The sequence below is a fragment of the Nicotiana sylvestris genome, chromosome 3 (genome assembly GCF_000393655.2).
Source record: "Nicotiana sylvestris chromosome 3, ASM39365v2, whole genome shotgun sequence".
Classification (NCBI taxonomy): domain Eukaryota; kingdom Viridiplantae; phylum Streptophyta; class Magnoliopsida; order Solanales; family Solanaceae; genus Nicotiana; species Nicotiana sylvestris.
This window is the reverse complement of record NC_091059.1, coordinates 90,974,178-90,999,925: the sequence shown is the minus strand read 5'-3', so window position 1 is coordinate 90,999,925 and position 25,748 is coordinate 90,974,178. Positions and strand designations below refer to the sequence as shown.

General features: G+C 37.4%; 1 protein-coding gene across 1 annotated transcript; it reads left to right on the top strand.

Annotated features, from left to right (window-relative positions):
• The first annotated feature begins 23,246 nt into the window (after window positions 1-23,246).
• LOC104220416 (uncharacterized) lies at window positions 23,247-24,152 on the top strand. Its single transcript, XM_009771284.1, has one exon. It carries the CDS (start codon window positions 23,247-23,249, stop codon window positions 24,150-24,152), a length of 906 nt encoding a protein of 301 aa, XP_009769586.1.
• Window positions 24,153-25,748: the final 1,596 nt, after the last annotated feature.

Sequence of the window (25,748 nt, the reverse complement as noted above, 5' to 3'; positions counted from 1 at the left end):
CACTTGTCCAAGAAACCCTGGGCATCCTCGCCCTCTGCACCATTGAAAATCAGAGGCTGAAGTCTACCAAACCTCTCCAACCTACGTTGCTCGTCCTCTGGCATGGCAGGAGCTACATGTTCCTGAGCAGCTGCAACCGGCAGGGCTGGATGTGCCCCCGATGTCTGAAGTCCCTATACGACCTGCTCAGGTGTGCGAGCGGCAGGAGTCTGAGTGCCTTCCCCGGCCAGAGAAGTAGTTGCTGCTGTAGTAACTTAGACTGCCTGAGCTAGGCCAATGCATATTGATAGAATCTGAGCCAAGGCCTCCTGAAGACCCGGAATCACAATGGGCACACCTGGTGCCTGAGCTGGTGCTACTGGAGCATCCACAACTGGGACCTGATCCTGAATTGGGGCGGCTGGTAGATCTGCAGGTGCTGCCCTAACTGATGTGCGGGCCACACCCTACCCCTACCGTGACCACGACCACGTCCTCGGCCTCTAGTGGCCACAACTGGTGGTACTGGTGGCCGTCCATCCTGACCGGTAGCACGTGTCCTCACCATCTATGAGAGAATAGAATAACAGAAGTTTAATACTCGGATCAACAGATTTGCACGACAAGAATTTCAAGAATATGAAGTTTTTTCCTAACGGTTCTGCAGCCTCTCGAGGATATATACAGACGTCTTCGTACCGATCCGCGAGACTCTACTAAACTTGCTCATGACTCATGAGACCTATGTAAATTAGGCTCTGATACCAACTTGTCACGACCCTAAACCCAGACCTGATCGTGATGGCGCCTCTCGTGAAGACAAGGCCAACCGACACACTCCCAATTAATTTTAATCAATTAAAATAATACAAATTAAGTCTTTAACATAACAATAAGCCCAAAATAAGATGAAATAGTACAGTTGCAGAATAGACATAGCCCGACATCGGGATGTCACCAGTCATGAGCATCTACTATCCGATTAAAGACAGGGAAAAGTCTACAAAGTCTATTACAGAACTAAAACAGAAAAAATAAGGTAGTGGAAAAGCACTGGGCTGCGAACGCCTGAGCTGCAAGAAATCAACACTCGCTAGCGGGACTCGAAGCGCCTAAATTTGCACACAAGATGCAGAGATTAAAGTGAGTACTCCAACTCAGTGAGTAATAATAATAAATGAAGACTGAGACATAAGAAATCACGTAAAAGCACGTCAACATGCTATAAAGAAGCAGTATAAAACCAGTAAAAGCAATGAAACAGTGAAAACATACAAAGACATCTCAGTTCAGAATAAGCTTATTTAAAACATCTTTTTAACAGTTAAACAATTAAATGAAAAGCAGCTAGAACATATAAACACATAAAAATTCGCCCCTCGGGCAATATCATGGAACAACACCAGCCCCTCGGGCTATATCTCATATCACAATGGGTACCCGCGCTCACTGGGGGTGTATAGACTCTGGGAGGGGCCTCTTACGGTCCAAGCGCAATATCATGCCATCTCGTGGCATAATCAATAGGCTCTCGGCCTCTTATCAATAAGCCACCTCGTGGCGTACAATCTCAGGCCCTCGGCCTCATAATCATAAATTAGTGTATCCTCACAACACAGGCCCTCGGCCTTACTCAGTCAGAATATCATAAGCCACTCGGGCAATAGTAAAACATGATGCTCAACTCAAATTATCATTTAGAATATCTTTTAATGTGTGAAAACAGAGTAAACATGGCTGAGTTATGAAAACAGAAGAATATAGCATGACTGAGTACAAGTATAAAGTCAAAACAATGAGGAAATATTAGTAAAAATCCCCTAAGGGTCCAAATAGTTGGCACAAGGCCCAAATATGGCATTTAGCCCAAAACATGATGATTGCAAATAGTTTTCAATCAAATACGCGGTAAAACAATCATTCGGGATGGACTAAGTCATAATCCCCAACGGTGCACAACCTCACGCTCGTCATCTAGCGTGCGTGTCACCTCAATGTAGCATAACAATGTGTAATCCGGGATTTCATACCCTTAGAACAATATTTACAATCATTAATCACCTCAATCCAGTCAAAACTCTAGCCCGCTATGCCTTTGCCTCTCGAATCGGCCTCTGGATGCTCCAAATCTAACCAAAATTAGTGCAAACCCATCAAAATATTCTAAGGGAACAAAGCCCACACGAAAGAAATTAAATTACAACACAAATCCCGAAATTGGCCAAACCCGACCCCCGGGCCTACATCTCGGATTTCGATAAAAATTACATCAATAGACTCCTTACCACTCCCTGAGTTCATTCATATCAAAAGCATCAAAATCCAAACACAACCGACCCCTCAAATCCCAAATTTTTGGTCTCCAATTACAAGCCCTAGTTCTTCAATATTAGGCTTAAATTCCATGATTAATTAGGTAGAATTCACATTAGAATCAAGTATTAAGTCCATAAATCTTACCTCCAAGTGTTTCCCCTTGAATCCCTCTTCAAAAAGCTTCAAAATCGCCCAAAAATGGTGAAAGTTATCCCCAAAATCGCAGACAATGGCTATTTAAACATTCTGCCCAGGCATTCAAATCCTTCTTCGTGAACGCGGTCAAAGCCTCGCGTTTGCGAATCAAAAACTGACTTTGACCACAAATTCCTCTTACACTAATGCGAACACTTCCTCACGAACGCAATGACTCCACAGTTCAAACCATCGCGAACACGTCGGATACCTCGCGAACGCGATGCACAAGTCCCCAGCCTTTTGCGAACGCGGAACCTCCCTCGCGAACGTGAAGGCTAGATCTTCAGCCTCACCTGCTAACCCTTCACGAACGCGAGGGTCCACTTGCGAACGCGAAGCACTGCTATCTGCAACACTTCAGCAGATTTTTCTGCAACTTCCAATAACTTGAAATGGTCTGTTTAACCACCTGAAACTCACCCGAGGCCCCAGGACCTCAACCAAACATGCCAACATATCCTATAAAATCATTCAAACTTGTTCCAACCTTCGGAATGCTCAAAACAACATCAAAACACCAAATTCGCATCGGATTCAAGCCTAAGAATTCCAAAATCTTCTAAATTCCGCTTTCGATCAAAAAGTCTATCAAACCACGTCCGAATGACATGAAATTTTGCACACATATCCCAAATGGTACAACGGACGTACTGCCACTTCTGAAATTCCATTCCGACCCCTATATTAAAATCTCACTTATCAACCGAAAAACGCCAAAATTCCAATTTCGCCAATTCAAGCCTAAATCCACTCCGGACATCCAAAACACATTCTGATCATGCTCCTAAGTCCCAAATCACCTCCCGAAGCTATCCAAACCGTCAGAACTCACATCCGAGCCCTTTAACACATAAGTCAACATCTACTTGACTTTTCTAACTTAAGCTTCCTCAAAAGAGCTAAGTATCTCAAACCTTCTCAAAACCTTTCCGAACCCGAGCCACCTAACCCGATCACATATAGAACCGATAAACAAAGAAATAATAACCACAAATGGGGGAAACAGAGCGATAACTCATGAAACGACCGGCCGGGTCGTTGCAGAAAATTTTGTTGGTAGCGATTGAGGTGGGATAATATATAATTAGGAATTTTTATGTATTGCATAACATAATTAGAAAGGTGATTTAAAGTGGAATGAATTAAAGTTTTCCTTCCTGCTTTGGATAAAAAAATTTATTATCCAATCTGCAAATTTATTTTTAAATTTGTTAATTAAGAATTGGTTATCCCTTTTTGTAGGTTGCTTTATAAAAATAGGGAATCCTAGATATTTCCCAAAACTTTTCCCCTCATTCATGTGAAAAAGTTGTAGTAAAGAGGTTCTTGTAGGAGTTATGCAGGTTTTTGAGAAAAATATTTTTGACTTATCAAAGTTAATTGTTTGTCCAAAATGATGTGTGAAATGAGCTAGAGTATGAACAATTGATTGACAAGTAGTGGGTATTACTTTTGCTGTGAGAATAATATCGTCAGCAAAAAATAAATGAGATAGTTGAGGCTCTTTGTTAGTCAAAGATAGTCGTACCAAATATGGTAATCCACTTCCATATTTATTTTACGTGAAAGCATTTCGATGCAAATGATAAACAAATAAGGTGATAATGGGTCCCCCTATCTTATGCCTCTGGTTGGTGTGAAATATTCTGTAGGTTTCCATTAATTAAAATTGAAGTGGTTGTTGTTGTTATACAAGACATAATTAATCTAATCATATTTGGAGGAAAATTTAAGGTTATGAAGGAGTTATGAATGAAAGACCATTATATTTTGTCAAAAGTCTTTTCAAGATCCAATTTAAGAAGCATATTTAAATTGTTGCCCTTTATTTTTTGGAATTTTGTAATGATTTCCTAGACAATAAGAGCGTAATCAGCTGCTCTTTTGTTCTTCTGAAAACTAGATTGAGTTGGATGGATAATGTGTTCCAGAATTGGTTTTAGTTTATTTACGATTATTTTTGTTATAATCTCTTAAATAGTATTACAAAGACTGATAGGTCGCTATTGAGATATTGTAGCTGCATGCTTATTCTTGGGAATTAGGCAGATGTAAGTAGTATTAATAGCAAGATTAATTTGATGATCTAGGAAAATTTTATGACAAAAATACTTGACAGAGCTACCTATGGTGTCCCAATATTTTTTATAAAAGAGCGGGTGAAGACCATCTGGTCTAGGTGCTTTTAATGGTTTAAAGGAATGGATTGCAGTGATAATTTCATGATCTTGTAATGGTTTGGTTAATGAAAAACAATCTTGAGGAGTTAAGACATTAGAGGGTTGTATTGTGGTGTGTTTAGTAGAAGCAATTTGTTGTGTCTTGAAAAGAGTTTGGTAATAATTAGTAATGTTATTCCTTATTATATGTGGATCAGTGATCAAGTTTCCCCCCTTGATCTTGCAGTGCTGTTAAACGATTATGTCTGCGACGATTTAGGGTAGTGAGTTGGAAAAATTTAGTATTTGCATCGCCATCATTTAACTAATTAATATGGGATTTAACTTCCAAAAGTCCTCCTTAAGCTTAAGAATGTGGTTAAAATCCATTTTTAATTGATGCTCTAGATTATGTAAGAACTGGCTAGTAGGATAGTTAGTAGATGTTTGTATACCATTCAATCTAGCCAAAATTTTCTTTCATTTAAAAATATTACCAAAAGTGGATGTATTCCATTCTTGGACTATTTCAGTGAAATTTTTTTATTGCTGGAAGTAACATTAAATTATCCAGTCAAGTGTAATGACCCGACCAGTTGTTTCATGAGTTACCGCTCTGTTTCCCCCATTTCTGCTTCTTATTGCTTTGTTTATCGATTCTATGTGTGATCGGGTTGGTTGGCTCGGGTTCGGAGAGGTTTTGGTAAAGTTTGAGACACTTAGTCTCTTTTGAGGAGGCTTAAGTTGGAAAAGTCAACCGGATGTTGATTTATGTGTTAGAGGGCTCGGATGTGAGTTTTGATAGTTCGGATAGCTTCAGGAGGTGATTTGGGACTTAGGAGCGTGATTAGAATGTGTTTTGGAGGCCCAGAGCAGATTTAGGCTTGAATTGGCGAAATTGGAATTTTGGCGTTTTCCGGTTGATGGGTGAGATTTTGATATAGGGGTCGGAATAGAATTCTGGGAGTTGCAGTAGTTCCATTATGTTATTTGGGATGTGTGTGCAAAATTTTAGGTCATTCGGATATGGGTGTTTATCGGGCGGGTTGGGACGGGCTGAACGGGAAAAACTCCAGCCCGTTCGGTTAGCGAGCGAGCTGGGGATAGCGGGCTCTTAGTGGGCTGTGTTTTTTCGGATTTTTGTGGGCCCGTATGGGTTAGGGCTCAAACGGGCTTGGGCGGGCCGAGACCAGTTTTTTTTTTTTTTAATTTAAATTTTATTTTTCTTATTCAATGTTATTGATAGTTAAGTATTTGCAAACTTTTAAGGGTTAAAATTAAATTTGAAGTTTAAAGTTTAAAGTTTTAAATTTGAAATTTGTATTTTAAAATTATAAAATTGAAATTAGAAAGTAAGTGGCTACAAAAAATTATTTAATAAGAGTATAAGACCAATAGGCAATGTAAGGAACAAACCGAAGGCTTTCATTTATATTTTTAATACTTCAAATTAATTTGCAAGTTCTTTTTTTATTTTTTTTATTTTTGAACTTGCAAATTAAAACTTAAAAGTTTACAATAATTATAAAAAATAAGAAATAGTATATCACATGCTTTGCATCATTTTTGTAAGTTCTTCCATGTCAATATGAGGTTCTTGGTTTCCGGCATTGGTTGAATCGGAACCATAAACCATTATATCTCCAATTTCTTGGTCCTCCTCTTCGTCTACCTTGTCACGCCCTTGATTTCACCGTTCTTATCTTATCCAATCTCTGAAGCACACTAGAATTTCCAAAGCGTTGTTGCCCAATGAATGACGGGTATCTCCTAGCTGCTACCTTGTTTGGCTAAATGCGCTCTCTGAAGCGACTGTTGAAATCATCACATTAAACATGTCTCGAGCCATGGCCGAAAGAACAGGAAATTGATTTGAGTTGCTCCTCCATCAACCCAACGGTAGAAAATCCTTTGTGAGGGGTTCTGGTGACTTTTGCAAGTAGAATTGTAGTTCATCAATATTCCTGCTACTGGTTTGTTGATGCTCACATGTAGACCAAATCTGGTAATCTTGAACACAATCATCATCATCATCCATAGTTGTTCCAGATGTTGAAGGAATATTTGCATCTATAACCGAAGAAGCATCAACAATGTTAGCATAATAATTATATAAAGTTTGTAAATGTGCGTGTAGCTCAGAAATACAAGTGTCAATATCAGGAGTTTCAGTTGGGCCAATATCCATATAAGTATATAAATCTCTAATTAATTGGCAACACTTATCATTTTGACAGTAGGATTTAAAATAGTACCAATTAGATAAATATAGGGAATTGGGTAGAAATACTTTTTAAACTTATCTAGAATAGATTCAACAACAGTAGCATATCTTTCTTTCTGCTTCATATTATGTAGTAAAAGAAAAATTTCAGCAATATGAACTAAACCATTTAAAATGATAGGATAATAAGCTCCAGAAACTCAAGTGTAGCCACATAAAATTTTTGCAAAAATTGTATAACATCATGAATGACTTCCCAAGTTCTAGATGTTAACAAACGGTTAGGATCGGTACAATGAGAATTAGCAACTTTAGTTATATGCATTCTATATTTATAACAACATTTTAAGAACAAATAAGTATAATTGCACCTAGTAAATATTTTTCAGGTATGAGTCTTGGTTTTAGTCCATAGTGTACACATTTTTCCTTAAATGCATTTAATCTAGCACTTCTATTATTTTCTTGAATTACACCAACAGCTCTCCTAACTAAAGTAATTTCAACTCTAAATAATTCAAGGCCACTCTTCACAATCAAGTTATAAATATCACATGAACGTCTAACATGAAATATTTCAGGAATTGGTGGGTGTAGATGCAATTTTAATATTGTAATAGCAGCAGTGTTATTAGAAGCATTATCAAATGACATACACAAAACTTTTTCTGCAAGATTATAAAATATAGCAATTCATATATAGTATTACTTATAAATGCACCAGTATGACTTTGATCTTCATCATATTTAAAAGCAATAATACGTTTTTGCATACAAAAATTATCATCTATCCAATGGCATGTAACGGTCAAATAATCATTTCCATTCACAACACGACCAATATCAGAAGTAAGAGAAACTTTACAAGGAAGACTTGCGAACAAATAACGTATATATGTCTGATATTGTCCAAAAAGCCTAAAGATATCAGCTCTACAAGTACTTCTAGGAATACCTTTAAACATAGGGTTATAAATTCTTTGAATATAAGTAACAAGATACGGTAAAGAAGCAAAACTAAAAGATAAACAACCTAAAACAATCATTTTAGCTAATTCTTCCCGATCTTTCTTAATATCATATTTCCCAAATAACCCACCAGTACTCGGGTTAAGTCTTTGTTGCCCAGATAACTCATCGACTCCCCAATCAAGAGGGTGTTTCTCTTCTATATGCTTACGAAGTTGACCCGCTCCCCCTCCTTTACCGGGCTCATGTTTATAATGTTCACTACAAATTTTACATTTTACATAATTTTTTTGATCTTCTAGTCTTTCAAAAAACATCCAACACTTACTTCTTAATCGTCGATTTTTCTTAATAGGGAGAGAAGGTCTACTTGTTGCACCCCTAACATTTTGAGTTTGACTAGCATTACCAGGTGTAGGTGGTGGTATTTCAAGATTATCGAGTGATTGAATATCATCTAACAAAGCATCTAAATCATCATCTACACCATAATTTTCTCGCATTCTCTCATAATCTACATTTAAATTTTCAGGTGAATTTTTAGAAATATGTGTAAAGCTACTAGAAAAACCAACACCACCTCTTGTTCTTTTTGAAGTTTTCTTACTACCACCTCTACTAGTGCACGCTTTTTTGGCCGCTCTAAGTAAATCCATTATATAAATTAAAGTAAGAAATTAAATTAAGAGATTAAAGTAAGAAATTAAATTAAGAAACTAAATTAAGAAAGTAAATTAATAATTCTAAATAATAAAATAAGTGTACACCAAATAAGAGAAAGAGATGGAACGAGTGTACCGGGATTCCTTATGCCGCATTAATTTTGAATTTTTGATATCAAAATTCAAACTTCAATTGATAGACCGAAACTTGATAGTTGATAATACTTGAATACTTGATACCACACTTCACTTGAAAAATTGATATTTAATAATAATAATTTTGTAATGGCTAAACTAAATAATTGATGAAACTTAAAATAATAAATAATTGAGAATTTGAGATTTCAGAATTGAGAATTTAAGAACTATAATATCAAGAGAGAATTGAGACTTGAGAGAGAATTACAGTAGTAAGAGAGTGAATTGTGAGAAAAAATGAAGAAAAAGTGGGGTTATTTATAGACTTTAAAAGGTTAAAAAAGTAATTTTGCAATTATTAAGGGTGGGAGGGCTATATTTTTAATGGGGGGGGGGGGCGAAATTGGCCATTTTTGCAATTTCTGGCCGTTCCCCAATGGTCATTTATCAATTTGACCATCGGGAACGGTCCAATTAAATTAAAAAAAAATTCCAACGGTAACCGGGCTGCTAACGGGCTGCAGCCCGTGTTTAGCCCGTTAAGACATTTCGGGTTCAACGGGTTAGGGCCACTGTTAAGCTAAACTTGAGTGTCCACAACCCGCCCCCCTAAACAACCCGTCCCAACCCGTCCATTAATGAACAGTAGCGGGCTGAACCGGGCTGACCCAGGTTGAAGCGGGCTGAAAAGGGGTCAGCCCGGCCCGATTAATACCCTTACATTCAGACGTAGTTAGGTAGACATTTTGAACAAAAGCGTAATTTAGAAGATTTTGGAATTCTTAGGCTTGAATCCGATGCGAATTTGGTGTTTTGATGTTGTTTTGAGCATTCCGAAGATTGGAACAAGTTTGAATGATGTTATGGGATATGTTGGCATGTTTGGTGAGGTCCCGAGGGCTTCGGATAAGTTTCAGGTGGTCAATCGGACCATTTCATGTTGTGAAAGATTGCAGAAATCTGCTGTTGGGTGTTGCAGATAATTGGCCTTCGCGTTCGAGAGTGGGCCCTCACATTCGCGAAGGGTTAGATTGGGAGGCTGTGAGGTTGTCCTTCGCTTTCGCGAAGGAGGTCTCATGATCGCGAAGGGTTGAGGCTCGAGGTCATCGCGCTCGCAAGGTTATGCCGCGTTCGCGTAGAGGAAAGTTGAGAAATTAGGTTCAAGTTGGTTTGTTCTTCGCGTTCGCAGATGTGGAGTCACGTTCGCGGTGAGTAAGGGAGCTAAGTCTTCGCATTCGCGAGCTGGGATTCGTGATCACGATGAAGGAAATTTTGGTCAACATCAGTTTGTGCTTCGCGAACGCGAGGCTTTGATTGCGTTCGTGAAGAAGGATTTGAATGCCTTGGTAGAATGTTTAAATAGCCATTGTCCGCGATTTGGGGCTAACTTCCACCATTTTTGAGCGATTTTGGAGCTTTTTGAAGAGGATTTAAGAGGGAATCAAGGGGGAACACTTGGAGGTAAGATTTATGGACTTAATACTAGATTCTAGTGTGATTTCTACATAATTAATCATGGAATTTAAACCTAATATTGAAGAACAATGGCTTGTATTTGGAGACCTAGAATTTGGGATTTGAGGGGTCATTTATGGTTGGATTTTGGTGATTTTGATATGAATGAACTCGGAGAGTGATAAGGAGTCTATTGATGTAATTTTTATCGGAATCCAAGACGTGGGCCCGGGGGTCGGGTTTGGCCAATTTCAAGATTTGTATTGTAATTTGATTTCTTTCGAGTGAGCTTTGTTCCCTTAGCATATTTTGATGGTTTTGTACTGATTTTGGTTAGATTTGGAGAGTCCGGAGGTCGATTCAAGAGGCAAAGGCATCGCGAGCTAGAGATTGGACTGGATAAAGGTGAGTAATGATTGTAAATGTTGTCCTGAGGGTATGAAACCCCAGATTTTACATCGCTGTGCTATATTGAGGTGACGCACATGCTAGATGATGAGCGTGGGGTCGTGCACCATTGGGGATTGTGACTTAGTCCATCCCGAATGACTGTTTTACCATGTATTTGACTGAAAACTGTTTGATATCATCATGTTTTGGACTGAATGCCATATTTGGGCCTCGTGCCAACTATTTGGACCCTTAGGGGATTTTTACTGATATTTTCTCATTGTTTTGACTTTATACTTGTACTCAGTCATGCTATATTTTACTATTTTCATAACTCAACCATGCTTACTCTATTTTGACACATTAAATGATAATTTGAGCTGAGCATCATGTTTTACTGTTGCCTGAGTGGCTTATGAGATTCTGATTGAGTAAGGCTGAGGGCCTGTGTTGTGAGGATACACTGATTTATGATTATGAGACCGAGAGCCTGAGATTGTACGCCACGAGGTGGCTTGTTGATATGAGGTTGAGAGCCTACTAGTTATGCCACGAGATGGTTTGATATTGCGCTTGGGTCGTAAGGGGCCCCTCCCGGAGTCTGTACACCCCTAGTGAGCGTGGGTACCCATTGTGATATAAGATATAGCCCGAGGGACTGGTGTTGTTCCATGATATTGCCCGAGGGGCGGATTCTGTTGACATTGTGCCCGAGGAGCGGATTTTATGTGTTTTATCTGTTTCTAGCTGCTTTTCGTTTAGTTGTTTAGCTATTAAAAAGGTGTTTTAAAGAAGCTTCGTCTGAACTAAGGTGTCTTTATATGTTTTCACTGTTTCATTGTTTTTACTGATTTTATACTGCTTCTTTATAGTATGTTGATGTGCTTTTATGTGATTTGTTACTACTCAATCTTCATTTATTATTATTACTCACTGAGTTGGAGTACTCACTTTACTCTCCGCATCCTATGTGCAGATTCGGGCGCTTCAAATCCCGCTAGCGAGTGTTGATTTCTTCCAGCTCAGGCGTATTCGGAGATTCACTAGGTAGTTGCTCGGCGTTCGCAGCACAGTGCCTTTCCCCTTATCTTATTTACTCTGTTTTTGTTCTGTAATAGACTATGTAAACTTTTTCTATCTTTAATCGGATAGTAGATGCTCATGACTGGTGACACCCCGATGTCGGGCTATGTCTATTCCGCAAATTGTCTTATTCACCTTTACTTTGGTATTATTATTATGTTAAGGACTTAATTTGTATTATTTTAACTGCTTAAAATGAATTGGGAGTGTGTTGGCTGGCCTTGTCTTCACGAGAGGCGCCATCACGACCGGGTACGGGTTTAGGGTCGTGACACCAAGCCTGTTTAACTATACATGGAAATTGAGGATGTGTAGTCCACATCGTCTCAAATCTAAAAAACTTTTGTCGAGGTAATATACAATGTTGTAATTCTAGTAGTAGAGGACAATGATCGGAATGTGTACGTTGGAGATGTGTGACTAATGCCTCAGGGTAGTGAGATATCCACTAATAATTTGCATTAATACGATCAATTCATTCAAGAATATTATAATTATTATGTCTACCATTTGTCCAAGTGTAACGACTTCCTTTATATCCTAAATCAGTAAGGTAACAGTAATTGAGACAATCTAAATATTTGTTAGCGCGAGAATTGTTAATTTGTAAGCCACAAAATATATCATTGGAATTAGTTATTTCATTAAAATCTCCACCTATAAGCCATGATCGTTTATAATTATCAGATACACACCTAAGGTTTTGCCATAAAGTTTGCCTATTTACCAAATCAGTGCTTGCATAAACGGCAGTGAACAACCACTTAAAAGAAAACGGGTGTACCTGAATGTGAAAGTAAATTTCTTGTGCAGTAGTTGCCACATGTTCGATAGTAAGGACATCAGTAAGCCATAGTAAAACAATACCACATGTAGCCACTTCTATCATGCTAGTGAAATTGAAATCCTCCTTCAAATTCTGGTGAGTTTGACAGTGGGTTTCCAGCAAAACCACCAAAGACGGGCGATTATAATCAAGTAATGATCGAAAATTATGGCAAAACTTAGATTATTGAGCTCCTCTACAATTCCATATAATGAAATTCATATGGCTCTCGTTTTGATAAAGCATGTGGTTGCTCCTTGCATGCATCCTGGTACTGTTAATCTGACCTGGATGCAGATGTAAAGTTGGTAGTAGTAACATTGCATACTTGCCCACGTCTGGATTTGTGGTTGGCCTTAGTCAAAATGATACTGTCATTAAATTTGGAGGGCACCTTATGTAAATCTTTCTTTTGTGCTCCTTCTTCTGGATAAATACCTTGATTCCATTTAACCATGCATGAATTGGTCTTATTTCTCTGTTGTAGATGACTACTGCTTCTAGCTCTACCTGAAATTCCATGTCTTGTGCAAGCAGATTGGGAGGGGGTGGTGGTGATTATGGGGGTGATAGAATTGGAGGTGTTACTGGTTCCATTAATGGTGTGTGTGGCTATGAAACCATTTAGGGTTGGATCCAAGGTGTTGTAGGAGTGATATTAGGGTAAAATGGCATTTGAAGCAGATGGGCATGGAGATGAACATGATCCTAGTATGGTGTTGGAAGCTGTAGGGGCTGATATGGTGCAAGGTAAGGGGCTTTCATCATGGACCAGTGGTATGTTCCATATATATCTATCCTTAGTTGCATGCGCTCCGCTACTATTTGCGCAAGATCCCTCAGATTGTTGATAAGAATAGTCACTTCTTAGTTGTGGACCTCCATAGTGAAGGTCAGTACATGGTTCTGAAGACCCGTCTCGAGCCAAGATGATGGATCGGTCGGTGCATGAGGAGTTTGAGTCGTGTAAATGATGGTGTTTGGCTCCATTATGATACGGAAAAGAGGAAGTGAGTATGGATTTTGTTGGTATTGAAGACGATGAATGTTCTACCTAGAGTTGTTGTTGGGTGTTCTGTGTAAGTGATTTAGGTTGTTTGGAAACATCTTTACGTGCAGAGGAGTTGATAATAGATTGAAAATGGTAGGTATTGGATTTGAAGTTTGAACTATATTTGAAGCTATCTCAGTGGCGGACGAAGGTGGTGTGATTGAAGGGTTTGGATTTTGTGTGTTAGATTGAGATTGAGTGTATGAGATTGTAGAAGTAAGGTGCTCATCATTAGCTAGTTGCATGGTAGCTATAGTAGGGTTGATAATTGGGGAGGGTATGATAGTATTCAGAGAATGTGGTGGATGCATGCATAATTTTTGGGATAGGTCATATTTGGTTGCTAGGGTGGATTGACAGGAAGTGTGTAATTGGTCTTGCATGTGGGGTATCGTGGCTCTTTGCATGGCCTGTGATAGGTGTTAGAGTTTGAGGTTGTTTTAAGTGGGCCTAGTGGGTAGTGTTTTCTAGGAGCATGTGATTGTAAATTATAGGATTTAAGAGGTCTTTGTCAGTAGGATTAGTAAGAGAATTATTAGTAATGGAGTCATTTGAGCAAAGTGAATCAAATTTATTAATAGAAAAAGTAGATGGTGGAGATGGGGTAGTAGTAAGTATACGGTTAAGAGAGAGATTATTATTAGCAATAGAAAGATTAGTGAAGGGTAAATTATTAGGAGTATTAAACGAGTCTATGTTATTGACATGCATACCTGATGGTCGAGTAGGATTTAGTATGGAAACATGAACTGATTGGAGTGGGTTTGCTTTGGGTGATTCATTTTCATGATGGATTTCTTAGGAAATTGTACAGTTTTCCACTCTTCAGTCGATGGAGATGGAAATGTAAAGAGTATATGGTTTGTAGTGGTCGAGTTGTTGAAAGAAGATAACTCTAAGGGATTGGTGTTTAGTACTGAAAAGGTGCAATTTCGTTGGTTATGACTCATTCTACCACACTTAATACACAACAAATTTAATCCTTCATAAAGGATGTGTTGCTTGTGATTACCAATATAAATGTGTGTTTTTAATGGTTGATCTAAAGGGACTTCAACATATAGCCTTGCATATCTTCCTCTTGTGGTGGAAGAAGTGCAAGTATCAACAGTGAGTAATTTACCAATTTTATTACCCAATTTCTGAAGAATTTGAAATTCATAAAATTCAGTAGGTAATTCTGGTAGACGCATCCAGATGGCGGAGTATTTGATTTTTGTTTCTGAAGCCATAAACTTGGGTTCCCATTAACGAACAGAGAGAAAATGATTTAAAATAAACCAGGGTCCATCATATAAAGCATGAATCTTGTTTTCCTCTTTTTGAAATTTGATGAGGAAGAAATCTGAACCTAGGTCTATAAGTGGTAGGTTTTCAGTAGGTTTCCATAAGGAGTAGATTTTTGCCTAAGTATTTGATGACCAATTTTTCGATCATATACCTTGATAATTATTGCATGTTGCCATGGCGAGTAAATTCTATTTTTTTCTTCAATGGATAGTGGGATAAATATGGAGGGGTCAGTAGGTGCCTCCGTTTCATCAGAAATATCTAAGGAAAGATTTAGTGATCCAATTTTTTAGGCTGTGAAGAAGGTGTATTATGAGATAGGAGTGTGTTTAGATATGGTTTATTAACAAATTTAGAAGGATTTGTTTGAGGTTCGTTTGAGTCAATATTCATGCTACCATCAGAGTTGGGTGGTGAGCTGATTAGTGAATTTGGCGAGGAGAGGAAAGTTGAATTCATGGTGTTATAGTATATGTCTGGTGGTTTAGGGGGTATTGGAGATGAAGAATCATAAGGATTAGGATTCATGGTAGAGATAAAACGATCTGTTGTTCTCAACGTTTAATTTTATTAGTTAGATGTCAAAGCTTCCCAACCTTCACATTGATGAGTTAAAATTGTAATGTGACAAGACTAGAGGTTCGTCTTGGCTTTCTTACTTCACAATCTCTAAGCTTAGTAACAAGTGTGAAAGATTTCTTACTAGTTACACATGTTGTGATATTAAAAGAATACATATCATGAGTTGTTTGGCTAAGCTTATAAGCCGGTCAAATTGGCTTATAAATACTTTTTGATTTATTTACGCGTTTGGTAAATATCCAAAGTGTTTATAAGTTAAGTGCTTATAAGCTAAAATAAGTTTTAAGTCATAAGTTGGTCTCCCCAACCTTTTCTTTTCAACTTATAAGCACTTTTAGTTTGACCAAAGCTTTTACTAGTTTATTATTAATAGTACTTTTTTTAATTTACAAAATATTTTTTCCAAAATAAAATTTCTGACTTTCTTTTCATTCCATATTCGTTGTTCGTCATTTTCTTTACAAAGAAACTTTTTAATTTATAATCTTTTCTAAAGCTTTTAAAAGATATTTTAGTCATTTTAATAAAAGAATAATTTTTCAGCATTTTTCTACCAAACACATTAACTGTTTATTATCAGATTCAGCACGTTTATCCAAACACATAAATGCTTATTTAAAAAATTAGTTTCAGTACTTAAAAATGCGTTTAAGCACTTAAACTTTATCAGTTATTTACCATCAGCTAATCCAAACGGGTTCATTGTCATTTGGTATTGTTTATTGTTGTTAGCATATTGTATTTCGAAGGAATTACTTGTATTGTCAATTTTTTTACTATAAGTGTACTGATCTTATTTTCATAGACCGAAGTTTGAGAAGTAATATTTTTTTTCTTCATTTTAAGACATATGTTGCTTCTAGCATTGTATACCTGGTTAATTTTGTCGATAAACTGATCCATTACTGATAGATAATTGTTAACTCGATACCGAACTAACTCATATCTTGTCGGTTGGTAGCGGATTAGTATATTTAAAATTGATAACCAATAAATCGAATTGTTAAGAGTAAATATTTGCCCAATTCGGCCGATAAGTAGGCCTAGACCTAGGTGTATATAGGTCGAGTTGGTTCAGATTTTTCAATTACCAAACCAAACCAATTGACGGATTTTTTTAATCTATAAACCAAATGAAACCAACAAAGTCAAATTTTTCAATTTCGGTATTTCTTGAGTTCTTTGATTTTTTCGGATTTTGGGTTTTTTTGGTAATGTCTTCATAGCACAAAAGATATAGTTTGTGCTCCACGTATTTCTTTAATCCTAGTAGGATACAACTATATAATGTATTTTTCAAGAAAATAACACAGTTGAATCATAACATTGTACTAAAATATTCAATTACAAAGATAATAAAATCGCATAAAACAAATATTGCTTATTAATAAGCCACAATAAAAATGAACATAATCTAAAGGTACTATATAAGTCATGCTAAAATAAGCACATCTAATAAGTACTGTTAATTGCATGACTAAGATGGTATTTGGCTAAGCTTATAAGCTGGTTTTACCAGCTTACAAGCACTTTTCGGCTTATCTACGCGTTTGGTAAAATTAAAAATACTTATAAGTCAAGTGCTTATAAGCCAAAGATAACCAAAAGCCATAAGTAGGAGCCCGTTTGAATTAGCTGATTATAAATAGCTAAAAGCTTGAAGTGCTGAAAATCATTTTTAAGTGTTGAAACTGATTTTTTAAATAAGCATTTACGTGTTTGGATACAAATGCTGAAACTGATAATAAACAGTTGATGTGTTTCTTAAAAAAATGCTAATAAGTTGTTCTTTTATTAAAATGACTAAAATACTCTTTAAAACTTGATAAAAGATTACTCTCTCTGTTCTAGTTTATGTGAACCTATTTCCTTTTTGGTCCGTTCCAAAAAGAATGAACCCTTTCTAAATTTGGTAACAATTTAGCTTAAAGTTACAACTCTATCCTTAATGAGAAGCTTTTATAATCACACAAATACTCTTGGCCCCATGTGGACTTGTTTAGGACCACAAATTCCAAAAGTCTTCATTTTTTTCTTAAACTTCGTGCCCAGTCAAACAGGTTCACATAAATTGGAACGGAGAGAGTATAAATTAAAAAGTTTCTTTGCAAAGAAAAGGGTGAACAACGATTTGGAATGAAGAGAAAGTTAGAAAATTTATTTTGGGTAAAGCATTTTGTGAATTACAAAATATTATTAAGGATAAACTAGTAAAAGCCTTAGTCAAACTAAAAGTGCTTATAAGCTGAAAAGTCATAAGTTGGGGATGACCTTCTGACTTATAACTGATTTTAGCTAATAAGCACTTTGGATATTTACTAAACGCGTAAATGAGCCAAAAGATGCTTATAAGGCAGTTTGACCAGTTTGTAAGCTTAGCCAAACACCCTTGTCACCCCCAACTTACCAAATTTCAACTTATAAGCACTTTAGGTTTGACCATTTTACTATTACATCCCTAAAATACTTCTTTTAAAACAAAACTCTGTGTATACTATCCTCGTATAAATTAATTTCACTCTCTCCCAGTTCTTCAAAACCTAAACAGCACGTGTCTCTGCAATCGGAGGTAACAAAATTCACTTCTCTTCTACATATTGTTATCAATGTGACGTGTATTAATTGTTAACCTTAAGTAAGAGATTCCTACTCCTAGTTGTATACTTTTATTGTGGATTTTAGTTTTAGTAGAAAGACCAAAAATGTACGCCCGTGCTAAGAACGGGCCCAACATCTTGTGTATATATTCAACATTTGAGGAATACTTGTGAAAGAATAAGCGGAATTAGGAATATATCCGGAGACGCTTGAAGTTGGTACGAATTTTTATTTAGACATTTGAACTTATGGGTGTTCCTATGAGCACGTATATTATATAAACTTTGTTCCAATTAGACACTTCTTGCTGAGCTGGCACATAGAGTAAGTGTTTCACCCAATATATATTCAAAAGAATTACCAATAGAAATAAAGCCAGATCGTGAAAACCCAACCAACGCTCACCAGAGTTGTCTTGAATCTTGGAGGTGCGCTCCACAAGCGCAGACCAATTTCTGGAAAGCAGCATGTAGCAACTAAGGGTGTCTAACAGGCCGGTTTGACCCGTAACCGGACCAGCTCAGACCGGGAAAAACCGGAACCGGCCCGGCCCGGTACATATGGCCGGGTGGGGCTGGGTAGGAGGGGTAGAGGGGGTTGGTCCGTTTATTTTTTTAACGGTTAACCGGACTAGTCAAACTCGATCCACGTGAATAGTACCGTGTACCGTGTACCGATTTAACCAGCCCGGCCCGGACCGGTACAACGGCTAAATCTTTTTTTTTTTTTTTGAAATCTGTGGGGCCCAGTAACTGTTGGCAACGGTCACCCCTGGCAGGATTCGTTGCTTAACACCCTTAATTGCATTAATAGCCTCTTTTTTATTTAAAATTTAACCTTTTTTCAATTTACAAAATTAACCTTCTCTAAAACTATAAATACCCCCTCCTCTTCCTCATTTCTTCACTCATCTCTCAATTCTCATTTCTCAATCTCAATTCTCAAATCTCAATTCAAGTTAAATCATGCCTCGTACTTCTAGAGTGCGCTCATATGTTCGGCAACACTTTGAGGTGGTAGAAGAAAATAAAGAAGGTCAGAAAGTAAAGTGCAAGAACTGTGGTCAAGTCTTAAATCTTCGTTCAGGGTCTGGCACATGCAGTTTAAGGAGGCATATAAAGTATTGTCTTGAGCGTCCTCCGAAAATTCGTATTTAAGATTTTAAGACAATTTGTGTTATTTTAAAATTATTAGACGTATTTATGCTTAATGTTTTAGTTTATTAGATTAATATGAAGTATTATTAATTTATTAAGCATGAAAATTTAGTTTTACTATTTTTTTGTTAATTTACTTTTTAAATGCAAACTTTAATTTTGTAATTTTGAAATAAATGTAGCACTTGTAATTTATAAGTGCAATTTTTTCACATCTTCCTTGTATTCTTTATATTAATATATTAATATAAATTACAATAGTTATACAAAATACAAAAAAAAAAAAAAAATACACTAAACCCGGCCCGATCCGGCCCCCTCAATCTGTAACCCTTACGGTTCAATTTTTAACCGGATGAACCCGAACCCGTTAAACCCGATAAGACCCAATACGTAACCGGTCCGGACCATAATCCATACGGACTCAAAAAATTCCAACAAAGCCCGGCCCTACCCACCCATTTAACACCCTTAGGACTAGCAACTCTTTTCCGGAGAGAAAAGTAACAAGATTAAAGATGTAAGTGAGAGGAAGGGAAAGAAAACAGAAATAAGAAGGAAGGAGGAGGATGGGAAATAAAAGAGAAGTGCATGCCAGATGTCCCACGTAGTACAAATGGTAGACACGTGCCCAGAAAAGAAAAATTGAAAGGCTGCAATTGAATTGCAATACACGTGTCCCTAGAGAAGGTAAATAGATTCATTCACCAATGACTGAAGACCAAATTTATAGTGCAATCCAACTAACCGTTTGTACAATAGTTTAGTGCAGTGTTCGTACACCCCACTCTCATTTGTATATAGTAAGTAAAGTAATAGTAAAGTAAAGTAATAGTAAAACCGTGCACCATGATCAGCTGGATACAGTAAAGAGTTGCAATTAAAATCCAAAATTTTCTCTAGAACATGTTAATGACTTATTAACTTTATAAAGTATCAGTTCTGTCCAAGAAAAGAAAATTATGAAGTATTTGCAAATTAATTATTTACACGGGAAGAAGTCAATACGTAGGAATAATATTGAATACAGAATTACTTGTGGGAGTATTAGCTTCAAATATATTCTGTTGGATACTGCCTTATCCCGTTGATTTGAGATCTGATTAGTTTCTCTTTTTTAAGAGTTATTATTACTTCTGATACAACAATTGTACCTCAAACAAGCAGATGGTATTCAATAGTGTGCGTAACAAAAATTAGATGCATATAAATACTAAGAAGATACATACTAGTCGAATGACCAGTTTAAGAAATGATAAGAGGAGTTCATCAAACACTCTTTGAGATTAAATTTGTGCATTTTACATCTTTGTTAGTAACTCAGTATCTAATACATCCATAACATACATATTTATTGACCAAAAAAGGATAAAGAAAGTACTTCTAATTGTATACATGACAGTTTTAGGCAGTTAGTCTCATGTATAATTTGATTGCTATATTTCCTTTCATTAATTAATTAGTATTTGTTAGCCACTAGAAGTTTAAGGCAGTTGGTCTTCTTACAATATTGAATATTATTTCTACTTCAAATTATGTGACGCACAAAAATAAGAAGATGTTCATTTGAACTTTAATTATTTTGAATTGTGTACAAATACTATTACATGTATGCGCTTATAGCTAAATTTTGTAATCTCTTTAGATTTTTAATATTCAATTATAGTGGAAAGTACTTTTGGACGACATAATGCTAAGTGAGACGAATATGCACATATTAAATTCATTAAATTGTGTGATCAAGATGTTAGAAAATAAAATAAGCCAAACATGTATTTATCTAAAGATGGATGGAAGAATATGATAAATGAGTTCAAGAAGATATGATTACAATATAATAAAGAACAAACAAAAAAATCATTGGGATTACATGAAAGCAGAGTGGACTCTTTTTAAGCAGTTGATGAGAGTGAGACAAGTTTAGGATAGAATCCAACAAGAAAGATTTTGTTAAGGTACATTGCTTGCGCTTTTCTATAATTATTTCATATCTCTTTTAATTGTTGGTTTCATTTGCTTGTTTAGAGTATTTTTAAATTCTCTTTTACAGGAGAATTCTAAATACAAAAATTTTAGGAACAAAGACCTCTTGTTGATATGATTTTGTTACAATGCTATATTTAATAATATTATTGCCACCGGAGAGAGGGCACGTGCAACAAATCAAGAACAAGAGTCTGAAGTAGGGTTCGATCAAGATAATGATAGAACAAATGATGTTTATGATGATGACATAAAATAATGAAATGATGAAAGAAGCGGTGAAAGTCACGACTGTATAGGGCAAAATCGATTTGTATTAAATTATCATATGATAACATGAACATGGAACCGGAGACAGATGGAAGATGAAGCGAGTGAAAACCAGATCCGAGAACAACAATTTCAGTTGGCATCGAGAAGATCCCGAATGGAATACAATCAACGGAAGCAAATGAATTTTTGTCACTAAATGATAATTAATGAAGATTACTCCTCGGTACTAAGTAACACAACCGTTGCAGAGAATTTTGGCATTCATGGCCTGACGTTACACATTCATCAATGAGCACAATTATTATCATATAAGAGGGGCTTTATCCTAGGACCTTGTTCCCTAGGTATATCTATAAATAGTGGCTTCAACAATCATTGTAACACAAGAAAATTCTGACAAACTTATGCTACACACTATTCCAAGCTGAATAATATTTTATTTTCTGTCTAGCTATTCATATTGCTGCCTTCGGGAGCAAGCTATCTGCAATTTTATCCCGATTTCAATGCTAACTCTTATATTTAATTTAATTTATTTATTATTTTGGGATCAAATTGATTTGCTTGTCTATAAACCACACTATAAATTCAACTGTACTGTTTCACGGGTAAACAGTTTGGCGCTCACCGTAGAGCTTAGAAAACTATATAATTGAGTTGATCCTTGTATCTATTACTAACATGTTTGATTCCTTGTTTCTTAGAAAAATTGTAAAAAATGATAGCTAACGATGTCAACATCGCACACAATATTGAGGCATAAGAAAACCTGCCTCAACACAAGGATTCAATGAGCGACACCCGCAATGAGGAGGATGTAGAAACACCTGTTCATGGTGAGAGATTCCCCAACACAAACGGGATCCGACTCCTGATGATGCTAAAGAAGAGCAGGTTTCGAAAATGGTGAGGATCTTGAGAGAACATCAAATTGCCGTCATGGGACATCTCTCATGGCAGTACCAAGCCATGACAAAACTAAGGCAAGCATTGTCGGGTGATTTTAAAAATGCGAATGGAAGAGGCCCAGTTCCTCCTGGTGCTCCCACAAATCAAATAGCGCAAAGGGTTGATAATAACATCTCGAGGGGTGAGGTTGGCTTCGACGGGGCTGGGGGATTGACGGTGGATTTGGTAACAAGAACAGTAATGATCCCTTCAAAATCGAGCTCATGCAGTTTATGAGGGAAATAAATGGTCGAATGGACCAAATTTCGGGTACACCACCAGTGCTGAAGGGCCCATACTCAAAGAAATATACCCAGTTGTCGTTCAAATTGAGCGCAGCACCAGAATTAACTCCGAAGCGGTTCAAAATTCCGGATGTACCGAAATATGTGAGACTTCGGACCTCGCAAACTCTTTCATCAAGGCACGTGCAGGGGGTTAGAAAGGTCCAGGCTTGGAAGACAGACATATTCAGAATTTTGTACGAAGAGTCTGAGTTGCTGCGTGAGTTCGTGACCAGGTTTCAGAAAAAAAGGATGCTGCTACCGACTATGCCAGATGGATAGGAAGTAGAGGAATTTACTACAGGGTTGAACCAGAGGACCTCCGACGCCTCCCGGATACTGAAAGAAATCCTGCTCGAGTTCCAGGAAACAACATGTGTGGATGTCCATAACCGTTACGAATCGAAGATAAGAATAGAAGATGATCAGCTCCGGTTCCCTACGTCAACTAAAGGCCGAGATCGAGAAAAGAATCGGGATAAATCAAAGGATGATTTTGATGTAGATCGGCGATCTTCTAATGGCCGATTCTTTCTCTACAAGAGGGTTGAAAGACACGATAGAAGAGGGTTCGAGTTGGCAGATAGGTTTGCTCCCGATAGAAGAATTGTTCGCGGCCAGAATAATAAGTCATTTCAAGACAAGGAGGTATCGAGTTCCTAGGATTCCACTTATCCCAGGATGTCAGAATATAACTTCAACGTCAACAGAGTGGAGCTGGTATTGACAATGAGAAACATCAAGAAAATGCGATTCCCGAGGCCAATGAGATCTGATCCTAGCCAAAGTGATCTTAATTTATGGTGCAAATATCTTGGGACTAATGGCTACAGAATTGGAGATTGTCAACATCTACGTGAGGAGGTGGAAATATTGTTAAAGAACGACCATCTCAGGGAGTTATTAAGTGATCGGGCTAAGAACACTTACGACCATAACCGAGATAATACAGAGCCCTCGAAGATAGGGGAAGATCCTCCTCGACTAACTATCAACATGATTTTTGAGAACGAGATCAACATTGTAATCTTTTTAGCGGCAAAAAAGACAAAGGTGTTTGTGACTCATAGCAAGAGACTCCGAGAAGTCGCCGAGGATGGTATCACCTTCTTAGAAGAGGACGTTGATGGACTTGTACTACCACACAATGATGCCCTAGTAATTTCTCTTAACATTTTAGATTTCAAGATTAAATGTGTTTTGGTTGACCCAAGAAGTTCAACCAACATCATTCAATTGATAGTGCTGGAACAAGCTAAGCTAACTGGAAGCATCGTTCCAGCAACAAAACTCCTCGTTGGGTTCAACTTGGCAAATGTGACAACCCAAAGGGAGATCCTACTGCCCACGAACGCCGAAAGGGTCATGACAACTACCTTATTTGAAGTAGTAGACGGTTACATGGGCTACAACATAATTCTTGGCAGACAATGGCTACACGATATGAATGTCGTACCATCAACATATTACCAACTTCTAAACTTCCCAACTCTAGAGGGAATAAAAAAAAGAGGAGATCAACCGGCAGCAAGGGAGATGAACGCGGTCTCAATTTCTAGAAGTAATGGGAAGGAACACGCGTTATAGAAATTACAGAAACCGACGCCTGCTCCCAAACCAAACAAAGATGACAAAGGCGAGGAGCAGTCAGAATCCCACCAGGTACCAAGATATTTCCAAGTACTAGAAGAAACGGACACGACCAAGTCCATGATGGAAAAGCTCGAACAAGTGGCATTGTTCGAGAAGTTTCTAGAGCAAAAGTTTCACTTGGGGATAGAACTAAACCCCGAGCTCAGGTCAGAATTTATTGAATTCCTTAAAACTAACGTTGATTGTTTTGCATGGTTGCACATGGATATGACATGTATCTTGCTAGAGGTGGCCGTGCACAAGCTAAGCTTGGACCGAAGAATCTCATCAGTAAGGCAAAATAAGCTCCCAATTGCCAAGGTCAGAAGCAGGTTTATTAAAGAAAAGGTAACTCAATTGCTCGACATCGTCTCAATCCGGGAGGTAAAGTATCCCGACTAGCTAGCAAACGTAGTAGTAGTTCTGAATAAGGATAATAAACTCTGTATGTACGAAGATTATAAGGATTTTAATAAGGCGTGCCCTAAAGACTCATTCCCACTGCCAAACATTAATCAAATAATTAATGCAACGACTGGACATGAGTTGATGAGTTTCCTCGATGCCTATTTCGGGTACAACCAAATTAAGATGAACCTGTAGGATCACTAAAAAACTTTGCTCATAACAAAGTCTGGCACATATTGCTACAATGTGATGCCCTTTGGGCTTAAAACTGCCGAAGCCACTTATTAGAGGATGATCAAAAAGAAAATATGGAAAACAATGGAAGTGCACATAGATGATATGTTGGTTAAGTCTTTGAATGCAGGCAATCATTTGAAACACCTCTAGGAAACCTTCGATATCCTAAGAAAGCACATAATGAAGCTTAACCCCAAAAATTATGCGTTCAAAGTAAGCTCCGATAAATTTTTGGGTTTTTTGGTGTCACAAAAGGGGATCGAAGTCAATCCCAACAAGATCAAAACCATCGAGGACATCCCACACCAGCTGACAAATAGTGACAGAAGTTCAAAGACTAACCAAAAGACTGGTCGCTCTAAGTAGGATCATTTCTCGGTCTTCGGAAAAATGTCATCACTTCTTATCATCTCTGAAGAAGAAAAAGAACTTCGATTGGACTTCAGAATACCAACAGGCTCTAAAAGACCTGAAATGGTATTTATCAAGCCCTCCATTACTATCAAAACTAAAGGAAGGTGAACAATTGCTAATATACTTTGCGGTTTTAGAGGTAGCGGTAATTGTCGTTCTATTCTGGAAGGATGAAGGTACGCAATCTCCTATCTATTATGTTAGCAAAAATTTATCGGGAGCAGAAACTCATTATCCGCACCTCGAAAAGCAAGCCTTAGCTCTCGTAGTCGCCGCTCAAAAGCTTAGGCCTTATTTTCAGTGCCACCCGATTGCCGTGGTGACAACTTTTCCCCTGCGGAATGTCCTTCACAAACTTGAGTTGTCAGGTCGATTGGCCAAATTGACAGTTAAAATTAGTGAATTTGATATTGAATATAAGCCTAGGACTACGATCAAATCACAAGTTTTGGCTGATCTCGTGGCTGATTTTAGTCCCAGGCTACTTCCTTT